The 23,859-nt window shown below is 40.6% G+C and overlaps 1 protein-coding gene across 2 annotated transcripts in view; it reads right to left on the bottom strand.

Moving 5' to 3' along the window:
* Positions 1-23,859, bottom strand: part of tbc1d32 (TBC1 domain family, member 32) — a 241,005-nt gene that overhangs the window by 128,127 nt on the left and 89,019 nt on the right. For both annotated transcript variants that reach the window (XM_063033919.1, XM_063033913.1), the window contains 3 exons: positions 9,782-9,841; positions 5,239-5,335; positions 4,860-4,997 (listed from right to left, as the gene is read on the bottom strand). In XM_063033919.1, coding sequence (XP_062889989.1) covers positions 4,860-4,997; positions 5,239-5,335; positions 9,782-9,841 — 295 coding nt within the window. The remainder of the gene's footprint in view (positions 1-4,859; positions 4,998-5,238; positions 5,336-9,781; positions 9,842-23,859) is intronic.

Genomic DNA, 23,859 nt, shown 5'->3' on the forward strand with positions numbered 1-23,859 from the left:
CGACAGGCAGGAGGGCATAGGCGGTGGTGTGGCTCTACTGGATGGAAAAGATGGAATTAGATCATTAGAAAGAGGTGACATTGGGTCAGAGAATGTTGAAATCTTTGTGGGCGGAGATAAGAAACTGCAAGGGTAAATAAACCATTATGGGGACCGTATATAGGCCTCCACATAGTAGCGAAGATGAGGGGTTGAGACTGAAAATGAAGCTAGAAAGGACATGTAATAAGGGGGATTTCAATATGCAAGGGGATTGGGGAAATCAGACTGGTGTCAGATTGCAAGAAAGGGAAATTGTTGAATGCCTATGACATGGCTTTTTAGAACAGCTTGTGATTGAGCCTTCTCAGGGAACGACTATATTAGATGTTATGTAATAACCCAGATCTGATTAGGGACATGTAAAGCAACCCTGAGGAGACAGTGATCATAATATGATTGAATTCATACTGCAATTTGAGAGGGAGAAGCACAAGTCACATGTATCAGTATGGGAGTGGAATAAAGGGAATTACAGAGGCACGTGAGAGGATCTTGCCAGATGGATTGGAGGGGGATACTGGTGGGGATGACAGCAGAACAGAGGTGACTGAAGTTTCTGGAAGTAGATTACAAGGCCCTTTGTCCCACTGAAGAAGTTCTGAATTGATAGGGCTAGGCAACCATGGGTGACAAGGGAAGATAAGGACTGTATAAAAGCAAAGGAAAGGGTATATAATGTGAGTAAGAAGTTGGATGATTAGGAAGATCTTAAAATCCAACAAAAGGTAATTAAAAACTATAAGGAGAAAAGATGAAATATGAGGGCAAACTAGCTGATAATACAAAGCAGGATACTAAAAGTTTTCTCAGTTATATAAAGAATAAAAGGGAGGTGAGAGTTGATATTGGGCCACTGGAAATGAGGCTAGTGAGGTAGCAATGTCGGCAAAGAAATGGCAATGAATTTAATAAGTACTCTGCTTCAGTCTTTACTGTGGAAGACAGTATGCCATTGGTCCATGAGTGTCAGGGAGCAGGAGTGAATGCCATTGCTATTACAAAGGAAAAAGTGCCAGGCAAACTGAAATATCTTAAGGTGGATAAGTTACTTGGACCAGAGTCCTGAAAGATGTTGCTGAAGAGATAGCAGATGCTTCTCTGGTTGGCTGTCAGTGACTAGTGGTGTGCCTCAGGGATCAGCACTGGGACCGCTAATTTTCACATAGTCTGTCAATGATTTAGATAGCGGAATTGATGGCTTTGTGGCCAAGTTTTCAGATGATAAGAAGCTAGATGGAGGGGTAGGTTATGCTGAGGCAGCAATGCAATTGCAGCAGGACTAAGACAAATTGGAAGAATGGGCAAAAAAGTGGCAGATGGAATACAATGTTGGGAAATGTATGATAATCTATTTTGGTAAAAGAAACAATAGTGCAGACTATTACCTAAATGGGGAGAAAATTCAAACATCAGAGGTGCAAAGGGACTTGCGAGACCTTGTGCAAGACTCCCAAAAGGTTTGTTTACAGGTTGAGGCTGTGGTAAAGTAGGCAAATGCTATTTTTGCATTTATTTTAAGGGGAATAGAATATATAATGCTGAAACTTTATAAGACACTAGTCAGACTGCACTTGGGGGTATTGTCAACACTTTAGGGCCCCATATCTCAGAAAGGATGTGTTTCATATCTTTGAAAGGATTGGAGAGAGTCCAAAGGAGGTTCATGAAGATGATTCCGGGAATGAAAGGGTTAACATATGAGGAGTGTTTGGCAATGTTGGGCCTGTATTCACTGGAATTTAGAAGAATGTGGGGGGATCTCATTGAAACCTACCGGAAGTTTTCTATGGTGCAGGTATGCAGACTCAAGGATACAGCCTAAACAATGAGGGACGGCCTTCTAGAACAGAGATTAGAAGGAATTTTTACAGTCAAAGAATGGTGAAACTGTGGAATGCTCTGCCATAGACTGCGGTTGAGGCCAAGTCCATGGGTATATTTAAAGCGGAAGTTGACAGATTCCTGATTGGCCAAGGGCAGGCATATGGAGTCGAATGGGATCCGAGATCAGCAATGATGAAATGGTGGAGTGGACGATGGGCTGAATGGCCTAATTCTGTTCCTATGTCTTATGGTCTTATGGATTTCCATAGATGCTGTGAAATACAGAAATTTGGCACACATCTGAAAGTCTTAAAGACCAAATTTGGTCATAGAGAGTCACTGAGTCAGTCAGTTCACTCAGCTGGAGGACTGCACATCAAATCCAACAGCAATACCCTGGCTCAATGGGATGCCACAAAATTACATTCTTTTCAGGTATAAGATCTAAAACTTTTCCGTTTTTGAATGGAAAAGTCAGATAAAAAAATCTCTAATATTTATTTTCATTTTAACTGGTTTAAAATATCAATGCCATTAAAATCAATTAACACATTTATAGCTAACAAACACAGTTAGGCATTCTGTCAAAGAATGTCGGATTTGTTTCTGGATAGTGCTTGCATATTGTGCCTAGTACCAATGTTGCTGAACTCCAGAGTGAGTTCCAGCTGCATAATTGAAACAATTGTCTCCAATCCTTTACTGAAATCTTCTTGCAAAAGAGATTGTGTAGAACAATAAACTAAATATAAGGTGAGTCACAATTTTTTGAATAGTTGATGACTCAACGGATAGTTTAGAGTCATATTATACAGCATAGAAACAAGCCCATTGACTCAATTCATCCATATCAACTGCCTTGCCCAACAAGCTAGTCTAGAGCAAGTATAGTCTACCTCTTCATCTATTTCTCTTCTGATATCCCACTTCTACATTCTGATAGTATATCAGAATACCAAATTGAACTCCTTAATCAGTTGATCATACCATGTTGATACCCCAAAAGGTGGTGCAAGAGCAAAAGAAAAAAAATTAAAACCTAACCAAGACATTTCACATTCTTAACGTCCATTATGCAATCATTATTTGCTGACAATTAAAAGTGATCTTAATTTGAAATAAAATAAAATATATTTTAATCAAGATCTATATCAAAACTTCACTTATTTCAACAAATTACTGAGCTGGTTACAAAATCATATTTTATTATTCCCCTAAGACCCTTTCTTTTTCTCTAGTACTTTTTTCAATCCAGCCAATTAAGAATAGAGGACTAAGATGACAAAAAATACATTTGCTTTAGGCTGAAAAAGAAGAACATCTTTGGAAGAATGACTGCATGCCATCGCTGAAGGATATCTAAACATCAGATTCTTAAACATCAGGTATAATAATACTCAGATTAAACTCAAGTGCTTTGTACAGATAAAAGTGCTTTGATACTACTGTCTTTTACTTCTTACAGATTACTGAGCCATATCGTTAAATAAATAAATAAATTTGGGGCGGGATCAGAACAAGTGTTTACTGATACTGACATGTCCCTTTATTCATGCCTTGACAGCAAATCTTCTCTTAGTATGGAAAAGATGCAATCTGGTGTATTGAGTTGCAGTGCTATGGTACATCAATCCATATTTCTTTCAAGACAGATCTGTAGATATGTAAGCTGACCATGATTGATTTTAGGAAATCTCGTGCATTCTATGGAAGGCCAAAAATCTGCAAAAACTACATCTGTAAAGTCAACTTTTTATACAGAAAAAGAACCAAACAAGATACTTATTTCTTTGGAATGCTACAGAGAAAATAAATTCCACATTTTCAGCTACAAAAACAATAGATGAATATATACAGCAGAAGATTTGCAAACAAAGGAAATGATTATGAAGAGAGCTGGACTATGCACATCTATGCTCACGTCATTCTATAGATGTGCAGTAGAGAGCATCCTAAGGTGTTGGATCACTGCATGGTACAGAAACTGCACTACAATGGACAGGAAAGGTCAGCCTACCAGCATTAAGGACAAATATACAAAAAATATCAGAAAACGGCCTGTAACATCATGAAGGATCTCACCCAGCCTGCTCATGGACTGTATATCCCACTCCCATCAGGGAGGAGGTTACGTAGCATCCATGCCAGGACCACCAGACTCAAAAACAGTTACTTTCCCCAAGCAGTATGACTGATTAACACCTCCACCCACTACCAACCTCTCCATGCCTATACCTCCACCACCATCACTTTATCATTTTTCAGTCAGTCACTTTATATACAGACCCTCCTGTGCCTAACATCACCTTATGGACATACAATCAATCTATGTATACTTACGTATTTATATATTTTTTGTATTATTGTGTTCTTTATCTTATTGTGCTTTTTTGAGTTGCGTCAGATCAATTATTTCATTCTCCTTTACACTTGGGTATTAGAAATGACATTAAGCAATCTTGAATTTTGAATCTTACAGTCTCAAACCAGATTGGAGATGCGCTAATGTGGTAACAGAATTAATAAGATGAAGAAAATGAGTAAACATAATGAAAGACTATCAAATCATTGTTGCTTATTTTAATATATCACCTCAGTGAAACAAGAGAAAACATCATGAAACAAATAAAGATATGAAAGGCAAATTGAATAAGGCCAATGTTATGATATCTAAGAACACAGGGAAATAGATAATAAGAGATCATTGAAAATAGCCTTAACCTGGTGACAAAGTGCTCTCACATTTTTCTGGACTTAAGATCTCCCTGAAGTTTCTATCTCAACTTTTAATGTCCTGTATATTTGAGTGTAGGGAATGTGGAATAGAGGTAGAGGGGCTAAAGTTGATACAGAATTATACCAAACAAACTGACCGTGGATCTTATAATAGTAATGGAATATTGAAACTAGATAATAAACTACTAGGAATTTACAAATTTAGATAAACAGTTCATACAATGCAATATTCATTTGAATATTTGTATATTTGTTACCTTTTCTGTTTTTTACTTTTACAGGAAATAGTTTTCTGCCACGAGTGTACATCAACAATCTTCCCAGAAGACACAGTGAATGTACGAAGCAAATGTATTGTAATTCATGTCCTGTATAGTACGTTCTTTGACCACTGTCTTGAGACAAAAATGAAGAATTAGAACTTTCTAAAACACTTGGTGCACGAAGAAGGGGAATTAATTTTCTCAAGGGGAGTCAGCCTGACAAGAAAGAACTGTCAAAATAAACACATTTATTTTGCCAGCTTATGTTTTAGGTCATGACATTAAATATAAAACAAATGTAAACATAGAATAAAACCTTTTTGGTGCATTGTTTTGAATGTACAGTATAATTATAACTATCGAAGTTACTTACTTATGTGATAAAGCATTACACATAAATTGTCAGTTGCATCATCCTCTAAATTCCTTGAATCAAAATAATTCAAGCATTGCTGGACAGATGCAGTTATCTACAGAAAACAAAGAGAAGTTTTAAATTTTCTATTTCATCTTACCCCATGCAACACTGAATATCTATGTTTCTATTAGGTACATTTTAATCCAATTGTGAACCAAATTATAAAACCAAGTAAAATCACATTTCGTAATTGCTAACATTTTTCCAGATTAAAGAGGTATTTTTCATATCCCATAGAGGTATTCAGTAAGCATTTCAAAGGTGGCATTATACACACATTTTTAAGAGTCAGTAAAGGAACAGCAGGTATAATGGAGGACTTCAATCTATATATAGATTGAGTGAACCAAATTGGTAAGGGTGCTGAGGATGAGGATTTCTTGGAATGTATGCCGGATAGTTTTCTGAATCAACATGTCGAGGAACCAACTAGAGAGCAGGCCATTCTGGACTGGGTATTGAGCAATGAGGAAGGGTTAGTTAGCAATCTTGTCGTGCGAGGCCCCTTGGCTAAGAGTGACCATAATATGGTGGAATTCTTCATTAAGATGGAGAGTGATATAGTTAATTCAGAAACAAAGGTTCTGAACTTAAAGGAGGGTAACTTTGAAGGCATGAAATGTGAATTAGCTAAGATAGACTGGCAAATGATACTTAAAGGGTTGATGGTGGATATGAAATGGCAAGCATTTAAAGATCGCATGGATGAACTACAACAATTGTTCATCCCAGTTTGGCAAAAGAATAAACCAGGGAAGGTAGTGCACCCATGGCTGACAAGGGAAATTAGGGATAGTATCAATTCCGAAGAAGAAACATACAAATTAGCCAGAAAAAGCGGCACACCTGAGGACTGGGAGAAATTCAGAGTCCAGTAGCGGAGAACAAAGGGCTTAATTAGGAAAGGGAAAAAAGATTATGAGAGAAAGCTGGCAGGGAACATAAAAACTGACTGTAAAAGCTTTTATAGATATGTGAAAAGAAAAAGATTGGTTAAGACAAATGTAGGTCCCTTACAGTCAGAAATAGGTGAATTGATCATGGGGAACAAGGACATGGCTGACCAACTGAATAACTACTTTGGTTCTGTCTTCACTAAGGAGGACATAAATAATCTTCCGGAAATAGTAGGGGTCCGAGGGTCTAGTGAGATGAAGGAACTGAGGGAAGTACATGTTAGTAGGGAAGTGGTGTTAGGTAAATTGAAGGGATTAAAGGCAGATAAATCCCCAGGGTCAGATGTTCTGCATCCCAGAGTGCTTAAGGAAGTAGCCCAAGAAATAGTGGATGCATTAGCGATAATTTTTCAAAATTCCGGATTAGTTCCTGAGGATTGGAGGGTGGTTAATGTAACTCTGCTTTTTAAAATAAAACGAGAGAGAAACCGGGGAATTATAGACCGGTAAGCCTGACATCGGTGGTGGGGAAAATGCTGGAGTCAGTTATCAAAGATGTGATAACAGCACATTTGGAAAGCGGTGAAATCATCCGACAAAGTCAGCATGGATTTGTGAAAGGAAAATCATGTCTGACGAATCTCATAGGATTTTTTGAGGATGTAACTAGTAGAGTGGATAGGGGAGAACCAGTGGATGTGGTATATTTGGATTTTCAAAGGGCTTTTGACAAGGTCCCATACAGGAGATTAGTGTGCAAACTTAAAGCACATGGTATTGGGGTTATGGTATTGATGTGGATAGAGAATTTGTTGGCAGACAGGAAGCAAAGAGTGGGAATAAACGGGACCTTTTCAGAATGGCAGGCAGTGACTAGTGGGGTATCGCAAGGCTCAGTGCTGGGACCCCAGTTGTTTACTATATATATTAATGACTTAGACGGGGGAATTAAATGCAGCATCTCCAAGTTTGTGGATGACACGAAGCTGGGCGGCAGTGTTAGCTGTGAGGAGGATGCTAAGAGGATGCAGGGTGACTTGGATAGGTTAGGTGAGTGGGCAGATTCATGGCAGATGCAATTTAATGTGGATAAATGTGAGGTTATCCACTTTGGTGGCAAGAATAGGAAAACAGATTATTATCTGAATGGTGGCCGATTAGGAAAAGGGGAGGTGCAACGAGACCTGGGTGTCATTGTACACCACTCATTGAAAGTTGGCATGCAGGTACAGCAGGCGGTGAAAACGGCGAATGGTATGCTGGCATTCATAGCAAGAGGATTCGAGTACAGGAGTAGGGAGGTTCTAATGCAGTTGTACAAGGCCTTGGTGAGGCCACACCTGGAGTATTGTGTGCAGTTTTGGTCCCCTAATCTGAGGAAAGACATTCTTGCCATAGAGGGGCTACAAAGAAGGTTCACCAGATTGATTCCTGGGATGGCAGGACTTTCATATGATGAAAGACTGGATTGACTAGGCTTATACTCTATGGAATTTAGAAGATTGAGGGGGGAATCTGATTGAAACGTATAAAATTCTAAAGGGATTGGACGGGCTAGATGCAGGAAGATTGTTCCCAATGTTGGGGAAGTCCAGAACAAGGGGGTCACAGTTTGAGGATAAAGGGGAAGCCTTTTAGGACCGAGATGAGGAAAAACTTCTTCACACAGAGAGTGGTGAATCTGTGGAATTCTCTGCCACAGGAAACAGTTGAGGCCAGTTCATTGGCTATATTTAAGAGGGAGTTAGATATGGCCCTTGTGGCTAAAGGGATCAGGGGGTATGGAGAGAAGGCAGGTATAGGGTTCTGAGTTGGATGATCAGCCATGATCATAATGAATAGCGGTGCAGGCTCGAAGGACCGAAAGGCCTACTCCCGCACCTATTATCTATGTTTCTATTTCAGGGTATTATGATTTGTAAGAAGTAAAATGGATATCTATATGAAAAACAATGCACTGCAAAAGGAAGTCCATACTCTGCCTCAAGCATTTAAAAAACAAATTGGAAAACTTCATTTTACATTTAATATACCTAAAATGTATGGTGTATCAACTGATATTTATTATATATGCCAGTACTCTTAATTACATCATATGGATTGCATATAAGTGAACTTACTCACGCCACAGCTACCTTGCCTATGAATGCTTGCGGAAATAATATAATAGAAATATTTTCCAAAAAACATTCCCTACCCTCTGCCAAACACAAACAATATACCCTTCACAAATGGCTAATACACCTTTGCAGCCTCAGAATTGATTGATTGTTGTTTCAGGATTGATTGATTGATGTTTCAAGTTTGCCTATCTCAGCCTGACACTCTTACATCCTCATGCATGTCAGGTCAATCCTCATTATAAGACAAGCAAACACCACAAGTGTACGGTGAGGCTGATGTAACCCTGCCAAGGAACCACAACTTTCAAAAACCATACTATGGTTTCAGATACAAACTTCCATTTAATTTCTCAGCACCCCCAGCAACTGGTAGCGGCTCTTGGCCTCAAAGTTGATTTGACTACCTCTTGTTTCAAAGTCTGTAGCTCTAGTCCTGTAAAGTTCTGAAACACTAGTTTGTCTTTGGAATCAAATCTCTTCCTGTGCCAGCCGCAGATTCCATTCAAAACGGCTTGGTTTTGCTTTTCTATTTTTTTTCACTGTCCTTCTGAATTCCTAATGTTGGATTAAAAGTTGTGGAACCATGAACAATTGGAAGGTTTTAAAACATGGTACAACTACTAACATTTCCTTTCACTCCTTATATCCTCTATAGAAGATCAGCATTTAGTCTGCTGATACATTCCCATTTCATCCTCAGGCTTTGAAATATAGTATGGCCCCTTGTCACTTCATCTTCAGGTTTCAGATACTAATACAACATCCTGAAATATTTTCCTTTACTTTTTCATAAAGTTTCTCCAATTTCTCCAAAGCCATCAATACTGCTCTCTATTCCTGGTATCCCCTGTCAAACAGATATCAAGTACTACTGAAGATAAGGATGATGAAAGCACATCACTAACAGGAATTGCAAAAGTGAAAGTTACTTCTTCACAGATTAGATCTCTATATCCTTCATTCTATTTCTGCTCTTTGTTTCCTTCCAGTTTCTCACAACCATCCACATTACATCACGAATGTACAAATCTCTCCTTTTAACATATTCTATAAAAATATAAAAGACAGTGTGGAGCAATAGTAGAACTACAGGTTCTTTATGGCCATCCTACCACAGTCTTAGTTGTTGGAATATAACTGTATAAATTTATTGGATGTATATTTTGATCTTGACTTCTATTATTAAAAATAAGATTGACAGAGAAAACCCAGAATGTCTGTTTTTGGTAGCTCTTCCATCTCTCAACATAATTCAATGGGATCATTTAATTAGTTTTGTTTATTAATATAGTCTTTCGTGCTGTTTGGTGCACAAATTCAATAAATATTACATTAATCCTATTTGGTGTATAAATTCAATATATATAACAAATTAACAATACTGAAAATGAGGAGGATGTAACTGCAGTCATTATTAACACAGCTATGTTATATACAAGACATGAGAATAAATCCAGTTTTAAACTCCTGAACACTTACCAAAGACTTGTACTTAGTCTCAAGGAGTCTTAAAACCACCGTTCTGCTGTAGTAACCATGCTAGGAATATTTTAAAAAGTGTATTAGTCTCCTAAAAGCTCTTTTAGCTGCTCCTTTCGAAATTAACACAAATACTTTGTTTGGAATTACTTTATATATAAATAATTCACAAATACAATAAATAATGAAAGGCAACATCAGTTTACCATTAATTTGATTTCCATTAGTTAGATTCTTAAACTTAAAATTTCTTCCTACTAAAAGTATTACATATTTATCTTAATGCTCATGCTAACCTTTATATTTAACATGCAAAACATATTTATAAAACTTCCTAAACCTAATCCATAGGTCGTTTGGAATGTGAGCATCCAGAGGAAACCCACATAGTCACAGGAAGAACTGACAAATTCCTTACAGGAATATACGTCTCTAGTTTTGTATATTAATACCATAAAACCATATTAACTAACCACTTAAAGTTGTCGGTTTTTGCAATAAGTTGCAAAAAGTAGTGGATTGTTGGTACTCTTGTGCATGTGATTTTTTTTTTATAGATTTGTTAAAGCTTTCTAATGTCATTATAGGCATATTGAATAAGTTAAGTCACCTGAGCATTAATTGTAAATCTATCCCACATTAATAGGAAGAAAAAATCTGTTCTCTATAAACTAAAAAGATTTTATATCATAAATTTCAAACCACAGCTTATAGCATAAACTCTCAGCACAAAGCTAAATATATGTGGTCTAGAATGCACAATCAAACATCATATGCCCTGAGTTTTGAATATAACTGCAACCAATGTAGGGGTCTAACATTATAAGGAGAGGTCATATAGGTTGGGCTGCAAGAGGAGTAGATGATAACTGGAACAGTAAGCATAAAACTACCAGATAGTTGCTAATGCCCTTCAGAGAAGGAAATCTGCTGTCTGGTAATTGGTGAACGGTTTACCATTGTCACCCACGTACAGTGAAAAGCTTTTGTTTGCATGCCATCCAGTCAGATTATTCCATACATAAGCACATTGAGGTAGTACTAAAGAAAAAAAATGATAGAATGCAGAATATAGCGTTAGAGTTATTAGAAAGTGCATTACAGGTAGAAAAAAAAGATGCAAGGGCAAGGATGATTAACAGCTCATCTTTATCGTATAAGGTCCATTCAAGAGACTTATAACAGTGGGATGGAAGCACTCATCGAGTCTGGTGGTATGCGTTGTGCTCTCTGCCCATCTTCTGCCCAATGGAAGGGAGAGACAAAAGAAAATGACTGGGGTAGAAGCAGCCATCACTGATCATGATGGCTGCTTTCCCAAGGCAGTGGAAAATTCAGACAGAATCAATAAAGAGGCAGTCGGTTTTCATGATAGACAGGGTTGTACTCACAACTCTGAAATTTCTTCAGTCTTGGCCAGAGCAGTGGCCGTAGCAAGTTTGATACATCTGGATAGTAGTCTGCTTTCTATGGGGTATTAGTAAAAATTGGTGTGGGTCTTTGGGGACATGACCTGGTGAAGCCTATATATATCACAGAACTACTAGCCTAGTTGATTTGTAAATGCAATTAGGAATGGACAATATATACCAGTGTTGCCAGCAATATTTACCTTCCATGTACAAAAAAAGTTACTGTACTTGACTCAAGCTACAGAAACACACAAAGCAGCAGTGACCACTATAAAGAAAAAAAACAGGTACAGGAGCTGGGTGACCATTCTCTTCAAGAACATGTTGGGTGATAACAACATACACAGTTCCTGGAACTTCTCTAACTGACCTGCAATAATAGAGATCTATGAAATGGGATAGAGCCTCACAAAGAAAACACAAGCAGCAGTATGGCACCATGAAATAAATCATTATCCAAGGGAAGAAGTGGTGGTACAGGAAAAAGGCAAGTATATAACCTAGCCTTTTCTATGCTTGGTTAGGCCACACTTGGAGTACTGTGTCCAGTTCTGGTCACCTCACTAGAAGAAGGATGTGGAAGTATTGGAAAGGGTACAGAGGAGATTTACCAGGATGCTGCCAGGTTTAGAAAATATGCATTATGATCAGAGATTAAGGGAGCTAGGGCTTTACTCCCTGGAGAGAAGGAGGATGAGAGGAGACATGATAGAGGTGTACAAGATAATAAGAGGAATAGATAGAGTGGATAGCCAGCGCCTCTTCCCCAGGGTACCACTGCTCAATACAAGAGGACATGGCTTTAAAGTAAGGGGTAGGAAGTTCAAGGGGGATATTAGAGGAAGGTTTTTTACTCAGAGAGTGGTTGGTGCGTGGAAAGCACTGCCTGAGTCAGTGGTGGAGGCAGATAAACTCGTGAAGTTTAAGAGACTACTAGACAGGTATATGGAGGAATTTAAGGTGGGGGCTTATATGGGAGGCAGGGTTTGAGGGTCGGCACAACACTGTGGGCTGAAGGGCTTGTACTGTGCTGTACTATTCTATGTTCTATGCTTGGAATCCCAATTACTCGTCTCCAAGGTTTTTAACCAAGGATAGTAGCTGGTGAAGAATAAGCATGTTATGCTTCAAAATAGAGTATGATGGTCTTTAAAAACAGCAAACTGGGGAGAGACATATGTGGGCTCTACATCAATTATTTTCAACTAATAGCAAATAATCTTTCTTGGAAGGTAAATGAAGAAGTGTAGGAGAAGCTAAATCATTAAGGCTGTGGAGAATAGCTAATCTTCAATGATGACAGCATGGACCAAGTACTACAGGAAATGCAACATGCTTGGGAATTAGACAGATGAATGACAGAACTGGGGAAGGAAATAAGATATGCACTTATCCAAAATGTAAGAGAATTTTGGCAATTCAGGATGAATGTTCACAGCTCTAGAAATAAATTCAAGCATTGTAAAACCACCAAGCGATGGAGGTACAGTCATATTACAGTAGCAGTCACATTTACACTTCACTGAAGTGTTCATTTAACGGTGCTACTCAGATCAAATCTGAGAAGAGATAAATAATAAAAAATGTATTACAAAATGAGTACTTCATGGATCACACATACTTTGGAAGAAAATTGAGAATGAGAGCAGTGCAACATTTAAGAAGATTTATAGTGGTCATGGAGTGGTACCTTTCTTAAAATTTTTTCAGAGATTAAAAGACAGGTAGATATAGTGAGAATGCTATTTTAAAAAAACGGCGTACAATTGAGCAATTCTGTGCAAAGCAAGCCTTGAAAAAAAGATGTAAGAATGCAATAAAAACAGAGTGCTACAAATACCCAACAGGTAGGTGGAGAAAAACAATAATATTTTGGGTTAATGGTTTTTCATTGAACTAAGGAAAGTTAGAAATCAAACAAGTATTAATTTTAAGGGAATGGAAAGGGGTAGATAGGCCAGCGGAAATATCTATAATAGGATAGAGAACATGAGAGCCTAAATGATGTGTTATAGTGGCAATGCTAGCTCAGAGAGGATGATACAGGCTGTGTAATTGAAGCTAATTAGTTTGGTGGAAATGCAAACTTAAGGGGATAAAAGAACAAACATAGAAGACAGAAGAGGGAAAAGTCAATGCTGGAACTACGAGATTAAAAACACTGTAGAAGAAAAACACTACAAGTGTCAGAAATTGAAGTAATAACATAAAATGTAAAGAACACTTCTTGTGCAATTGTATCTTCGATTTCCTCACTTGCAGACCCCAGTCAGTTTGGATTGGCAATATCTCCTCCACAATCTCCATCAGCACAGGTGCGCCACAAGGCTGTGTGCTCTACTTACTTTACACGTACGACTATGTGGCTGAGCATAGCTTCAGCACCTTTATTATTTGTTGACAACACCATTGTCGTAGGCCAAATCAAACATGTTAACAAATCAGCATATAGGAGGGAGAATAAAAATCTGGCTGAGTGGTGCTATAACAACAACCTCATACTCAATGACAACAAGACCAAGGAGATAATTATTGACTTCAGGAAGAGGAAACCAGAGGTCTATGAGCCAGTCTTCATCGGGGGGGGCGGGGGGGGAAGGGGGGAATCAGAGGTGGAGAGGGTCAGCAACTTCAAATTCCTTGGTGTTACTGTTTTGGAGGGCCTGTCCTGAGCCAGGCACACAACTGCAGTTACGAAGAAATCAAATCAGCGCCACTTCATTAGGAGTTTGCATGACATCTAAAACTTTGATAAACTTCTATAGATGAGTGGTGGAGAGTATATTGACTGGCTGAATTACAGCCTGGTATAGAAACACCAATGTCCTTGAACAGAAAAAGTAGTGGATATGGCCCAGTCCATTATAGTCCCCACCACTGAGCACATCATCATCAGTTACCCCACCACGTAGGTCAGGGTTTCTTCTCGCTGCTGCCATCAGGAAAAAGGTACAGAAACCTCAGGGCTCACACAGGAACAGTTAGTACCCATTTCTCACCTCTTTCATTTCTTTCCCCTAGCCCAAATTTTCCTATGGTATTTCCATCAGCACCTTGTCCTACTTTAGCATTTAGATCTCCCATGACAATAACAATATCTTGAGATTTGCATCCATTCTTTGCTTGTTCAAGCTCTTCTTAGAATTTATCTATATCCTCATTTGTTCCATCTGCTGTTGGTATATATACCTGTATAATTGTTAAATCAAATGGTTGTCCTGGGTATGACTCTAAACTGCAACTGGTGACTGGGGACTTTCAGAGCTTTGGGGAAAGTGGAGTTACCCCTTAGTCATTCATTGCTCCCAGGGCCGCTCTGACCCTGAACGGTAGCACCAGCAAGAGTTCCTGCTCAGGATACGAGCGAAGGCCAACGGCAGATCCGGCAGGTTCAGTAACTGAACTTATGATGGAGAAGGCGGATGAGCTAGGACCTCAAATGTCAACGGTTATAGTACAGGTGGATGAACATTTGAGAAGAGAAATGGCGATTTCTTTAGTTCGCCCAATGGTAGGCAATAGCAAACCACCGTTGCTAGACACTAGGTTTCCTAGAATCTACTTGCTAAGAAAACCATGGTCAAACTCAGAAAATGTATTACACAACAACAGCATCAAGAAGATCTTCAAGATAATTAAGATTATTATCTGAATGGTGGCCGATTAGGAAAAGGGGAGGTGCAACGAGACCTGGGTGTCATTATACACCAGTCATTGAAAGTGGGCATGCAGGTACAGCAGGCGGTGAAAAAGGCGAACGGTATGCTGGCATTTATAGCGAGAGGATTCGAGTACAGGAGCAGGGAGGTACTACTGCAGTTGTACAAGGCCTTGGTGAGACCACACCTGGAGTATTGTGTGCAGTTTTGGTCCCCTAATCTGAGGAAAGACATCCTTGCCATAGAGGGAGTACAAAGAAGGTTCACCAGATTGATTCCTGGGATGGCAGGTCTTTCATATGAAGAAAGACTGGATGAACTGGGCTTGTACTCGTTGGAATTTAGAAGATTGAGGGGGGATCTGATTGAAACGTATAAGATCCTAAAGGGATTGGACAGGCTAGATGCGGGAAGATTGTTCCCGATGTTGGGGAGGTCTAGAACGAGGGGTCACAGTTTGAGGATAGAGGGGAAGCCTTTTAGGACCGAGGTTAGGAAAAACTTCTTCACACAGAGAGTGGTGAATCTGTGGAATTCTCTGCCACAGCAAACTGTTGAGGCCAGTTCATTAGCTATGTTTAAAAGGAAGTTAGATATGGCCCTTGTGGCTACAGGGGTCACGGGGTATGGAGGGAAGGCTGGGTTCTGAGTTGGATGATCAGCCATGATCATAATAAATGGCGGTGCAGGCTCGAAGGGCCGAATGGCCTACTCCTGCACCTATTTTCTATGTTTCTATGTTTCTATGTTTCTATGTTTCTATGTTTCTATAATTCTGAAGATGCTTCACTCGGTAGGGTTGATTCTGGTCAGCAGGGGATCTCCGAACATCATCAAGCTACTGCTCATAAAATTCAAGTAACACAAAAGAAAATTATTGCCACTTGGAATGTAAGAACCCTATATCAAGCAGGAAGATTGGACAATGTGATAAATGAAATGGAAAGACTAAAGATTAACATCATGGGAATTAGTGATGTTCGTTGGATAGGTGCTGGAACATGTCAGAATAGAAATAAACCACTAATTTATTCTTGTGGAACATCCCATACTAATGGAGTAGGAATTCTTATGGATGAAAACATGGCAAAAAGTGATTTAGGACATTGAGCAATATCAGAATGAGCGCTCCTTGTTAGATTCAGAGGACAACCATTTGATATAGCAATTATACAGGTATATGCACCAACGACAGATGGAACAAATTAGATTAGATTATGAGGACACTCATTCCTCACTTATTGTCATTTAGAAATGCATGCATTAAAGAATGATACAACGTTCCTCCAGAATGATAACACAAGAAAAACACAGGATAAACCAACTCAGCACGGACTAGAAGGGCCGAGATGGCCTGTTTCCGTGCTGTAATTGTTATATGGTTATAAAACTTACAAAACCACATAATTATAACATATAGTTTCAACAGTGCAAAGCAATACCATAATTTGATAAAGAGCAGACCATGGGCACGGTAAAAAAAAGTCTCAAAGTCTTGATAGCCTCATCATCTCATGCAGGCGGCAGAAGGGAGAAACCTTCCCTGCCATGAACCTCCAAACACCGCAAATTTGCCGATGCAACACCATTGGAAGCACCCGAACACAGTGAATTCTGAGTCCATCCGAAAATTTCGAGCCTCCGACCAGCCCCTCCAACACAGCCTCTCTGAGCACCATCCTCTGCCGAGTGCTTCGACCCCACCCCGGCCGCTGAGCAACAAGCAAAGCTGAGGACTTGGGGCCTTCCCCTCCGGAGATTCTGGACCACACAGTAGCAGCAGCAGTGAAGCAGGCATTTCAGAAGTTTCACCAGATGTTCTTCTGTGCTCTCACATCTGTCTCCATCAAATCAGGATTGCGCACGGCACCCTACTTAACAAATAACAGATATTACCACTGGAGTGGCCGCTGCGAGCTGTGTCGCGCCGCCATCTTCTCCTCCCGAATTGAGGATAGAGATAAATTCTATCAAAACATTAGGGATGCAGAATCAGAAAGGATAGCAAATACAGTACACAAGGTGATGCATCTAATGTGCGTAGTACAAAAAATAAGGTGAATGATCTTGTTGCACTATTGCAGATTGCCAGGTACGATGTTGTAGTCATCAATGAATCGTGGCTGAAGGATGGTTGCAGTTGGGTGCTGAATGTCCAAAGTTAGACGTTATATCACAGGGATAGGAAGGTAGGCAGAGGGGGTGGTGTGGCTCCATTGGTAAAGAATGGCATCAAATCAGTAGAAAGATGTGACATAGGATCGGAAGATGTTGAATCCTTGTGGGTTGAGTTAGTAAACTGCAAGGGTAAAAGGACGTTGATGGCAATCATATACAGGCCTCCAATCAGTGGTTGGGAGGCGGACCACAGATTACAACAGGAAACAGAAAAGGTGTGTCAAAAGGACAATGTTATGGTAGTCATGGGAGATTTTAACTTGCAGGTGGGTTGGGAAAATCAGGTTGGTAATGGATCTCAAGAGAGTGAGTTTGTTGAATGCCTAAGAGATGGCTTCTTAGAGCAGTCTGTCCGTTGAGCCTACTAGGGGATCAGCTATACTAGATTGGGTGTTATGTAATGAACTGGAGGTGATTAGGGATCTTAAGGTAAAAGAACCCTTAGGAACCAGCGATCAAAATATCACTGAGTTCAACTTGAGATCTGACAGGGAGAAAGTAAAGTCTGATGTAGCGGTATTCCAGTGGAGTAAGGGAAATTACAGTGGTATGAGAGAGGAGTTGGCCAAAGTAAATTGGAAGGAGCTGCTGGCAGGGATGTCAGCAGAGCAGCAATGGCATGCATTTCTGGGAAAAATGAGGAATGAGCAGGCCATATGTATTCCAAATGTGAAGAAATACTCAAATGGTAAAATAGTACAACCATGGCTGACAAAGGAAGTCAAAGCTACTGTAAAAGCAAAAGAAAGGGCATACAACAAAGCAAAAATTAGTGGGAAGATAGAGGACTGGGAATTATTTAAAAACCTGCAGAGCGCAACCAAAAAACATCATTAGAAGGGAAAAGATGAAATATGAAAGCAAGCTAGCAAGTAATATCAAAGTGGATAGTAAAAGTTTTTCAAATATGTTGAAAATAAAAGAGAAATGAGAGTGGATATAGGACCGCTAGAAAATGAGGCAGGAGAAATAATAACGTGGGTCAAGCAGATGCCTGATGAACTAAATGAGTATTTTGCATCAGTCTTCACTGTGGAAGACACTAGCCATACGTCTGATGTTGTAGTATGTGAAGGAAGAGAAGTGGGTGTAGTTACTATTACAAGAGAGAAGGTGCTCAAAAAGCTGAAAGATCTAAAGATACACAAGTCACCCAGACCAGAAGAACTGCACCCTAGGGTTCTGAAAGAGGTAGCATTAGAGATTGTGGTGGCATTAGAAATTAGCTTTCAAAAATCATTGGACTCTGGCATAGTGCCAGAGGACTGCAGAATTACAAATGTCACTCCACTCTTTAAGAAAGGAGGAAGGCAGTAGAAAGGAAATTATAGACCAGTTAGTCTGATCTCAGTGGTTGGGAAGATGTTAGAGTCAATTGTTAAAGATGGGGTGATGAAGTACTTGGTGATACAGGACAAGATGGTAGAGTCAGCATGGTTTCCTTCAGGGAAAATCCTGCCTGAAGAACCTGTTGGAATTCTTTGAGGAGATTACAAGTAGGATCGTTAAAGGAAATGCAATGGATGTTATATTTTTGGACTTTCAAAAGGCTTTGACCAGGTGCCACCCGAGGCTGCTTACCAAGTTAAGAGCCCATGGTATTACAGGAAAGTTACTAACATGGTTAGAGCATTGGCTGATTGGTAGGAGGCAGCGACAGGGAATAAAAGGATCCTTTTCCAGTTGGCTGCCAGTGACTAGTGGTGTTCTGCAGGGGCTGGTGTTGGGACCACTTCTTTTTTCTTTTTATGCTGTATATAAATGATATAGTTGATGGAATAGATGGCTTTGTTGCCAAGTTTGCAGATGATACGAAGATTAGTGGAGAGGCAGGTAGTGTTGAGGAAACAAGTAGAATGCAGAAGGACTTAGACAGATTAGGAGAATGGCCAAGAAAGTGGCAAATGGAATACAAGGTTGGAAAATGCATGGTCCTGCACTTTGGTAGTAGAAATAAATGTGCGGACTATTTTCTAAATGGGGAGAAAATCAGGAATCTGAGATGCAGAGGGACTTGGGAGTCCTTGTGCAGAACACCCTTAAAGTTAACTTGCAGGTTGAGTCGGTGGTGAGAAGGCAAACACCATGTTAGCATTCATTTCAGGAGGTCTGGAATACAAGAGCAAAGATGTGATGCTGAGACTTTATAAAGCACTAATGAGGTCTCACCTTGAATATTGTGAAGAGTTTTGGGCCCATCATCTTAGAAAAAATGAGCTGGCATTGGAGACGGTCCAGAGGAGGCTCACAAGGATAATTCCAGGAATAAAAGGGTTATCATACAATGAACCTTTGATGTCTCTGGGTCTGTACTCACTGGAATTCAGAAGGATGAGGGGGGATCTCATTGAAACCTTTTAAATGTTGAAAGGCCTAGATAGAGTAGATATGGAAAGGAAGTTTCCCATGGAGGGAGAGTCTAGGATAAGAGGGCACAGCTTCAGAAGAGAGGGGCATCCTTTCAAAACAGAGATGTGGAGAAATTTCTTTAGCCAAAGGGTGGTGAATTTGTGGAATTTGTTGCCACATACAGCTGTGGAGGCCAGGTCATTGGGTGTAATTAAGGCAGATAGGTTCTTGATTGGGCATGGCATCAAAGTTTACGGGGAGGCTGGGAACAGTGGTTGAGGAAGAGAAGAAAAAAGGATCAGCCATGATTGAATAGCAGAGCAAACTCGAAGGACCAGATGGGCTAATTCTGCTCCTATGTCCTGTGGTCTTATGGTCTAAGTTTGCAAATGATAGAACTGCAGCGGTCTGTACCTCAAATAATGAGTGAGTGAGGCCTCCGTCGGTCAGGGTCGACCACTGATATTGCATCCTAGCTGTCTAGATACGGAAGCCTGGGTAGTATGATGTAGAGAACAAGCTCCCCCTCTTCACGCATCTGATGAACTCAAAGCAACAGCAAAGACTGATTCAGTTTGGTACCAGCAGGGTTACAGGAGTTGCCAGTTAGTGCTGAACTCATTCTAGGACTGCTTTTGAGAGCCAGCTCCAGATTTTCACTCATGAGTTACTCCTGAAGCCTTCCCCATCAATGCGTATAACCCCAAGGAAACAAAGGTTTGAGATCAGCGTTTTCCTTCTCCTAGATAAGCTGCCAACCACAGCTGACAAGCCCCATCTATCCAAAGCGACTGGTTTTAAGGTGCCAGTGACCTGTCTTTGCCCCTTCCCTTGTCAGTAAAATTGGTTCTGTTGCACTTAGTAGCTAAGTTATACGTGAAGACCAGGAGCTGGACTTTGATGCCAGAGGCTATTTGACGTGCACACCATTGGGAGCATTTAATAGCTAGTGGAAGCTTGTCCCCGCTACCACCCCTCTGCTATAACAACCTTAAGGAATCAAATAATGATAGGTAAGAGTACAGGATGGACACAGAGAGCCTAGTGACATGGAATCATGATAACAATGCTCCCTTCAATGCTGGCAAAACAAGAGCTGATCATTGACTCCAGGAAGAGTGTGGTGGGGGGGGGGGTTAACAGTGCACATGGTCTTGTTTTCATCAACAGTACTGTGGTTGAGATTAGATTAGATTATGAGGACACTCAGTCCTCGTTTATTGTCATTTAGAAATGCATGCATTAAAGACAATACAAAGTTGCTCCAGAATGATATCACAAGAAACACAGGACAAACCAAGACTAAAACTTACAAAACCACATCATTATAACATATAGTTACAACAGTGCAAAGCAATACCATAATCTGATAAACAGCAGACCATGGGCACGGTAAAAAAAAGTCTCAAAGTCTCAATAGCCTCATCCTCTCACGCAGGCAGCAGAAGGGAGAAATTCTCCCTGCCATGAACCTCCAAACGCCGCAAATTTGCCGATGCAGCACCAATGGAAGCACCTGGCCGCAGCGGACTCTGAGCCCGTCCAAAAACTTTGGGCCTCTGACCAGCCCCTCCGAACACCATCCTCTGCCGAGCACTTCGACCCCACCCTAGCCACCGAACAACAAGCAAAGCCAAGGGCTCGGGGCCTTCCCCTCCGGAGATTCTGGACCACACAGTAGCAGCAGCAGTGAAGCAGGCATTTCAGAAGTTTCACCAGATGTTCCTCCCTGTTCTCACTTCTGTCTCCATCAAATCAGGATTGCGCACGGCACCCTACTTGACAAATAACAGATATCACCACCGGATTAGCTGCTGCGAGCTGCGTCGCACCGCCATCTTCTCCTCCTCCTCTCTGATGCTTGACAGCTTCGTGCCTGTCTTGGTCAACTACGAAGACGCCAAAGCCGATAAAGCTCACAGGCACCTCTAATTCCTCAAGAGGACAGTCAAATTTGACATATCTCCTTTGACCCTTACCAATTTTTTTGATGCACCGCAGGAAGAAGCCTATCCAGATGCATCATGCCTTCATTTGGCAACTATCCTGCCATGATTGCCAAAACTGCAGAGTTACAGGCACATCTTAGTACATCATGGAAACCAGCCTTCCCTCCATGGGCACCTCAGATGTTAATAGCAAATTAACATATGACTCCTCATTAACATATGTTAATGGGTAGTAATGGGGGACAAGTAATTGGCAGATTAACTTAATGGGTATTTTGCATCAGTCTTCACTGTGGAAGACACTAGTAGTGTGTCAGAGGTCAGTGAGTGTCAGGGAGCAGGAGTGAGTGCCACTGCAGTTACAAAGGATAAAGTGCAAGGTAAGCTCAAAAATCTTAAAGTGGTAAGTCAGCTGGACAAGATGGATTATATCCCAGAGTCCCAAGAGAGGTTGCTGAAGAGATAACAGATGCATTGGTCTTGATCTTTCAAGAATCACTTGATTCTGGCATGGCCCTGGAGGACTGGAAGATTGCAAATGTCAGTCCACTCTTTAAAAAGGGAGGAAAGCAAAAGAAAGGAAATTATAAGGAAGTTAGTCTAACCTCAGTGGTTGGGGAAGCGTTGGAGTCCATTATTAAGGATGAGGTTTCAAGGTACTTGGAGACTAATGATAAAATAAGTCAAAGTCAGCATGGTTTCTGTAAAGGGAAAACTTGCCTGACAAATCTTTGAGGAAGTAACAAGCAGGGTGGACAATGGGGAGGCAGTGGATGTTATTTACTTGGATTTTCAGAAGGCATTTGTTAAGGTGCCGCACATGAGGATGTTTAACAAGATAAAATCCTATGGTGTTACAAGAAAGATACTGGTATGGACAGAGGAATGCCTGACAGGCAGGAGGCAGCAGGTGGGAATAAAATGGGCCTTTTCTGGTTGGCTGCAAGTGACTCAGGGGTCAGTATTGGGACTGCTACTTTTCACATTGCTTGTCAATGATTTGGATAATGGAACTGATGGCTCTGTGGCAACATTTGTGGATGATACGAAGATAGTTGAGGGTTAGGTACTGCTGAGAAAGCAATGTGACTGCAGCAGGACAGACAAATTGGAAGAATGGGCAAAAAACTGTCAGCTGCAGTACATGTTGGGAAATGAATGATAATGCATTCTGGTAAAAGGAACAAGAGTGTGAACTATTATTTAAAAGGGCTAGAAGCTTCAAACATCAGAGGTGCAGAGGGACTTAGGAGTCTCAGTGCAAGACTCCCAGAAGGATAATTTACAGATTGAATCTGTGGTAAAGAAGGCAAATGGAAAGTTGGCATTTATTTCAAGGGGAATAGAATATAAAAGCAAGGAGATAATGCTAAGGCCTTATAAGACACTAGTCAGGCCACACTTGGATTACTGTCAAAAGTTTTGGGCCCTATATCTCAGAAAAGATGTGCTGTGATTGGTGACAGTCTAGAGGAGGTTCACAAGGATGATTCCGGGAATGAAGGAGTTAACATATGAGGAGCGCTTGGCTGCTTTGGGCCTGTACTCACTGGAATTTCGAAGAATACAAGGGGGATCTCATTGAAACCTACCAAACGTTGAAAGGACCAGATAGTGTGGATGTGAAGAGGATGTTTCCTACGGTGGAGGTATCCAGAACTAGAGGGCACAGCCTCAGAACTGAGGGGCAACCTTTTAGAACAGAGGTGAGGAAGAATTTTTTTGCCAGAGAGTGGTGAATCTGTGGAATACCCTACCACAGACTGCAGTGGAGACCAAGTCTGTGGGTATATTTAATGCGGAAGTGGTAATTTCCTAATTGGTCAAGACCTCAAAGGATATGGCAAGAAGCCAGGTGTGTAGGGTTTATTGGGATCTACGATCAGCCATGATGGAATGGCACAGCAGACTTGATGGGCTGAATGGCCTAATTCTGCTCCTATGTCATATAGACTCTGTCTACATTTCTCACTGCCTCGGTCACGCAACCAGCGTAATCAAAGATCGCACCTACCTCTCTTCTGACACTCTTCCCCCCCCCCCACCCCCACTGGGCAGAAAATACAAAAGCCTGAAAGCAAGCATCAGGGACAGGTTCTATGCCACTGTTATAGTTCTGAATGGTTCCTCCCTTATTGTTTTACATCATACTACCTCAGTGCACTGTTGATATGAAACTATCTGCATGAATGACATGCAAGACAATTTTTTCACTGTATCTCAGTATACGTGGCAATAATAAACCAACTTACCAATTCGATGTCAAATCCTGAGAGCTCTAATGTGCCAGGAAAGAAGACAAAATTCAGCTGCTAAAACTATGTTGAGATTTTGCTGAATACAGTGCACAAGGCCAAAGAGAAAGAGGTCAGAGTGGGAGTCGGACAGAGAATTTACCAGGGGTACCCACCCTTTATAATGCCATGGACCTCACCATTAACCGAGGGATCCATGGACTCCAGTTTGGGAACCCCTGAATTAAACTGCCAAGTATATGCAAAATTAGTGTCATTCTTGTGGATGCTTATAAT

Source organism: Mobula hypostoma, chromosome 2, assembly GCF_963921235.1.
Source record: "Mobula hypostoma chromosome 2, sMobHyp1.1, whole genome shotgun sequence".
Lineage (NCBI taxonomy): Eukaryota > Metazoa > Chordata > Chondrichthyes > Myliobatiformes > Myliobatidae > Mobula > Mobula hypostoma.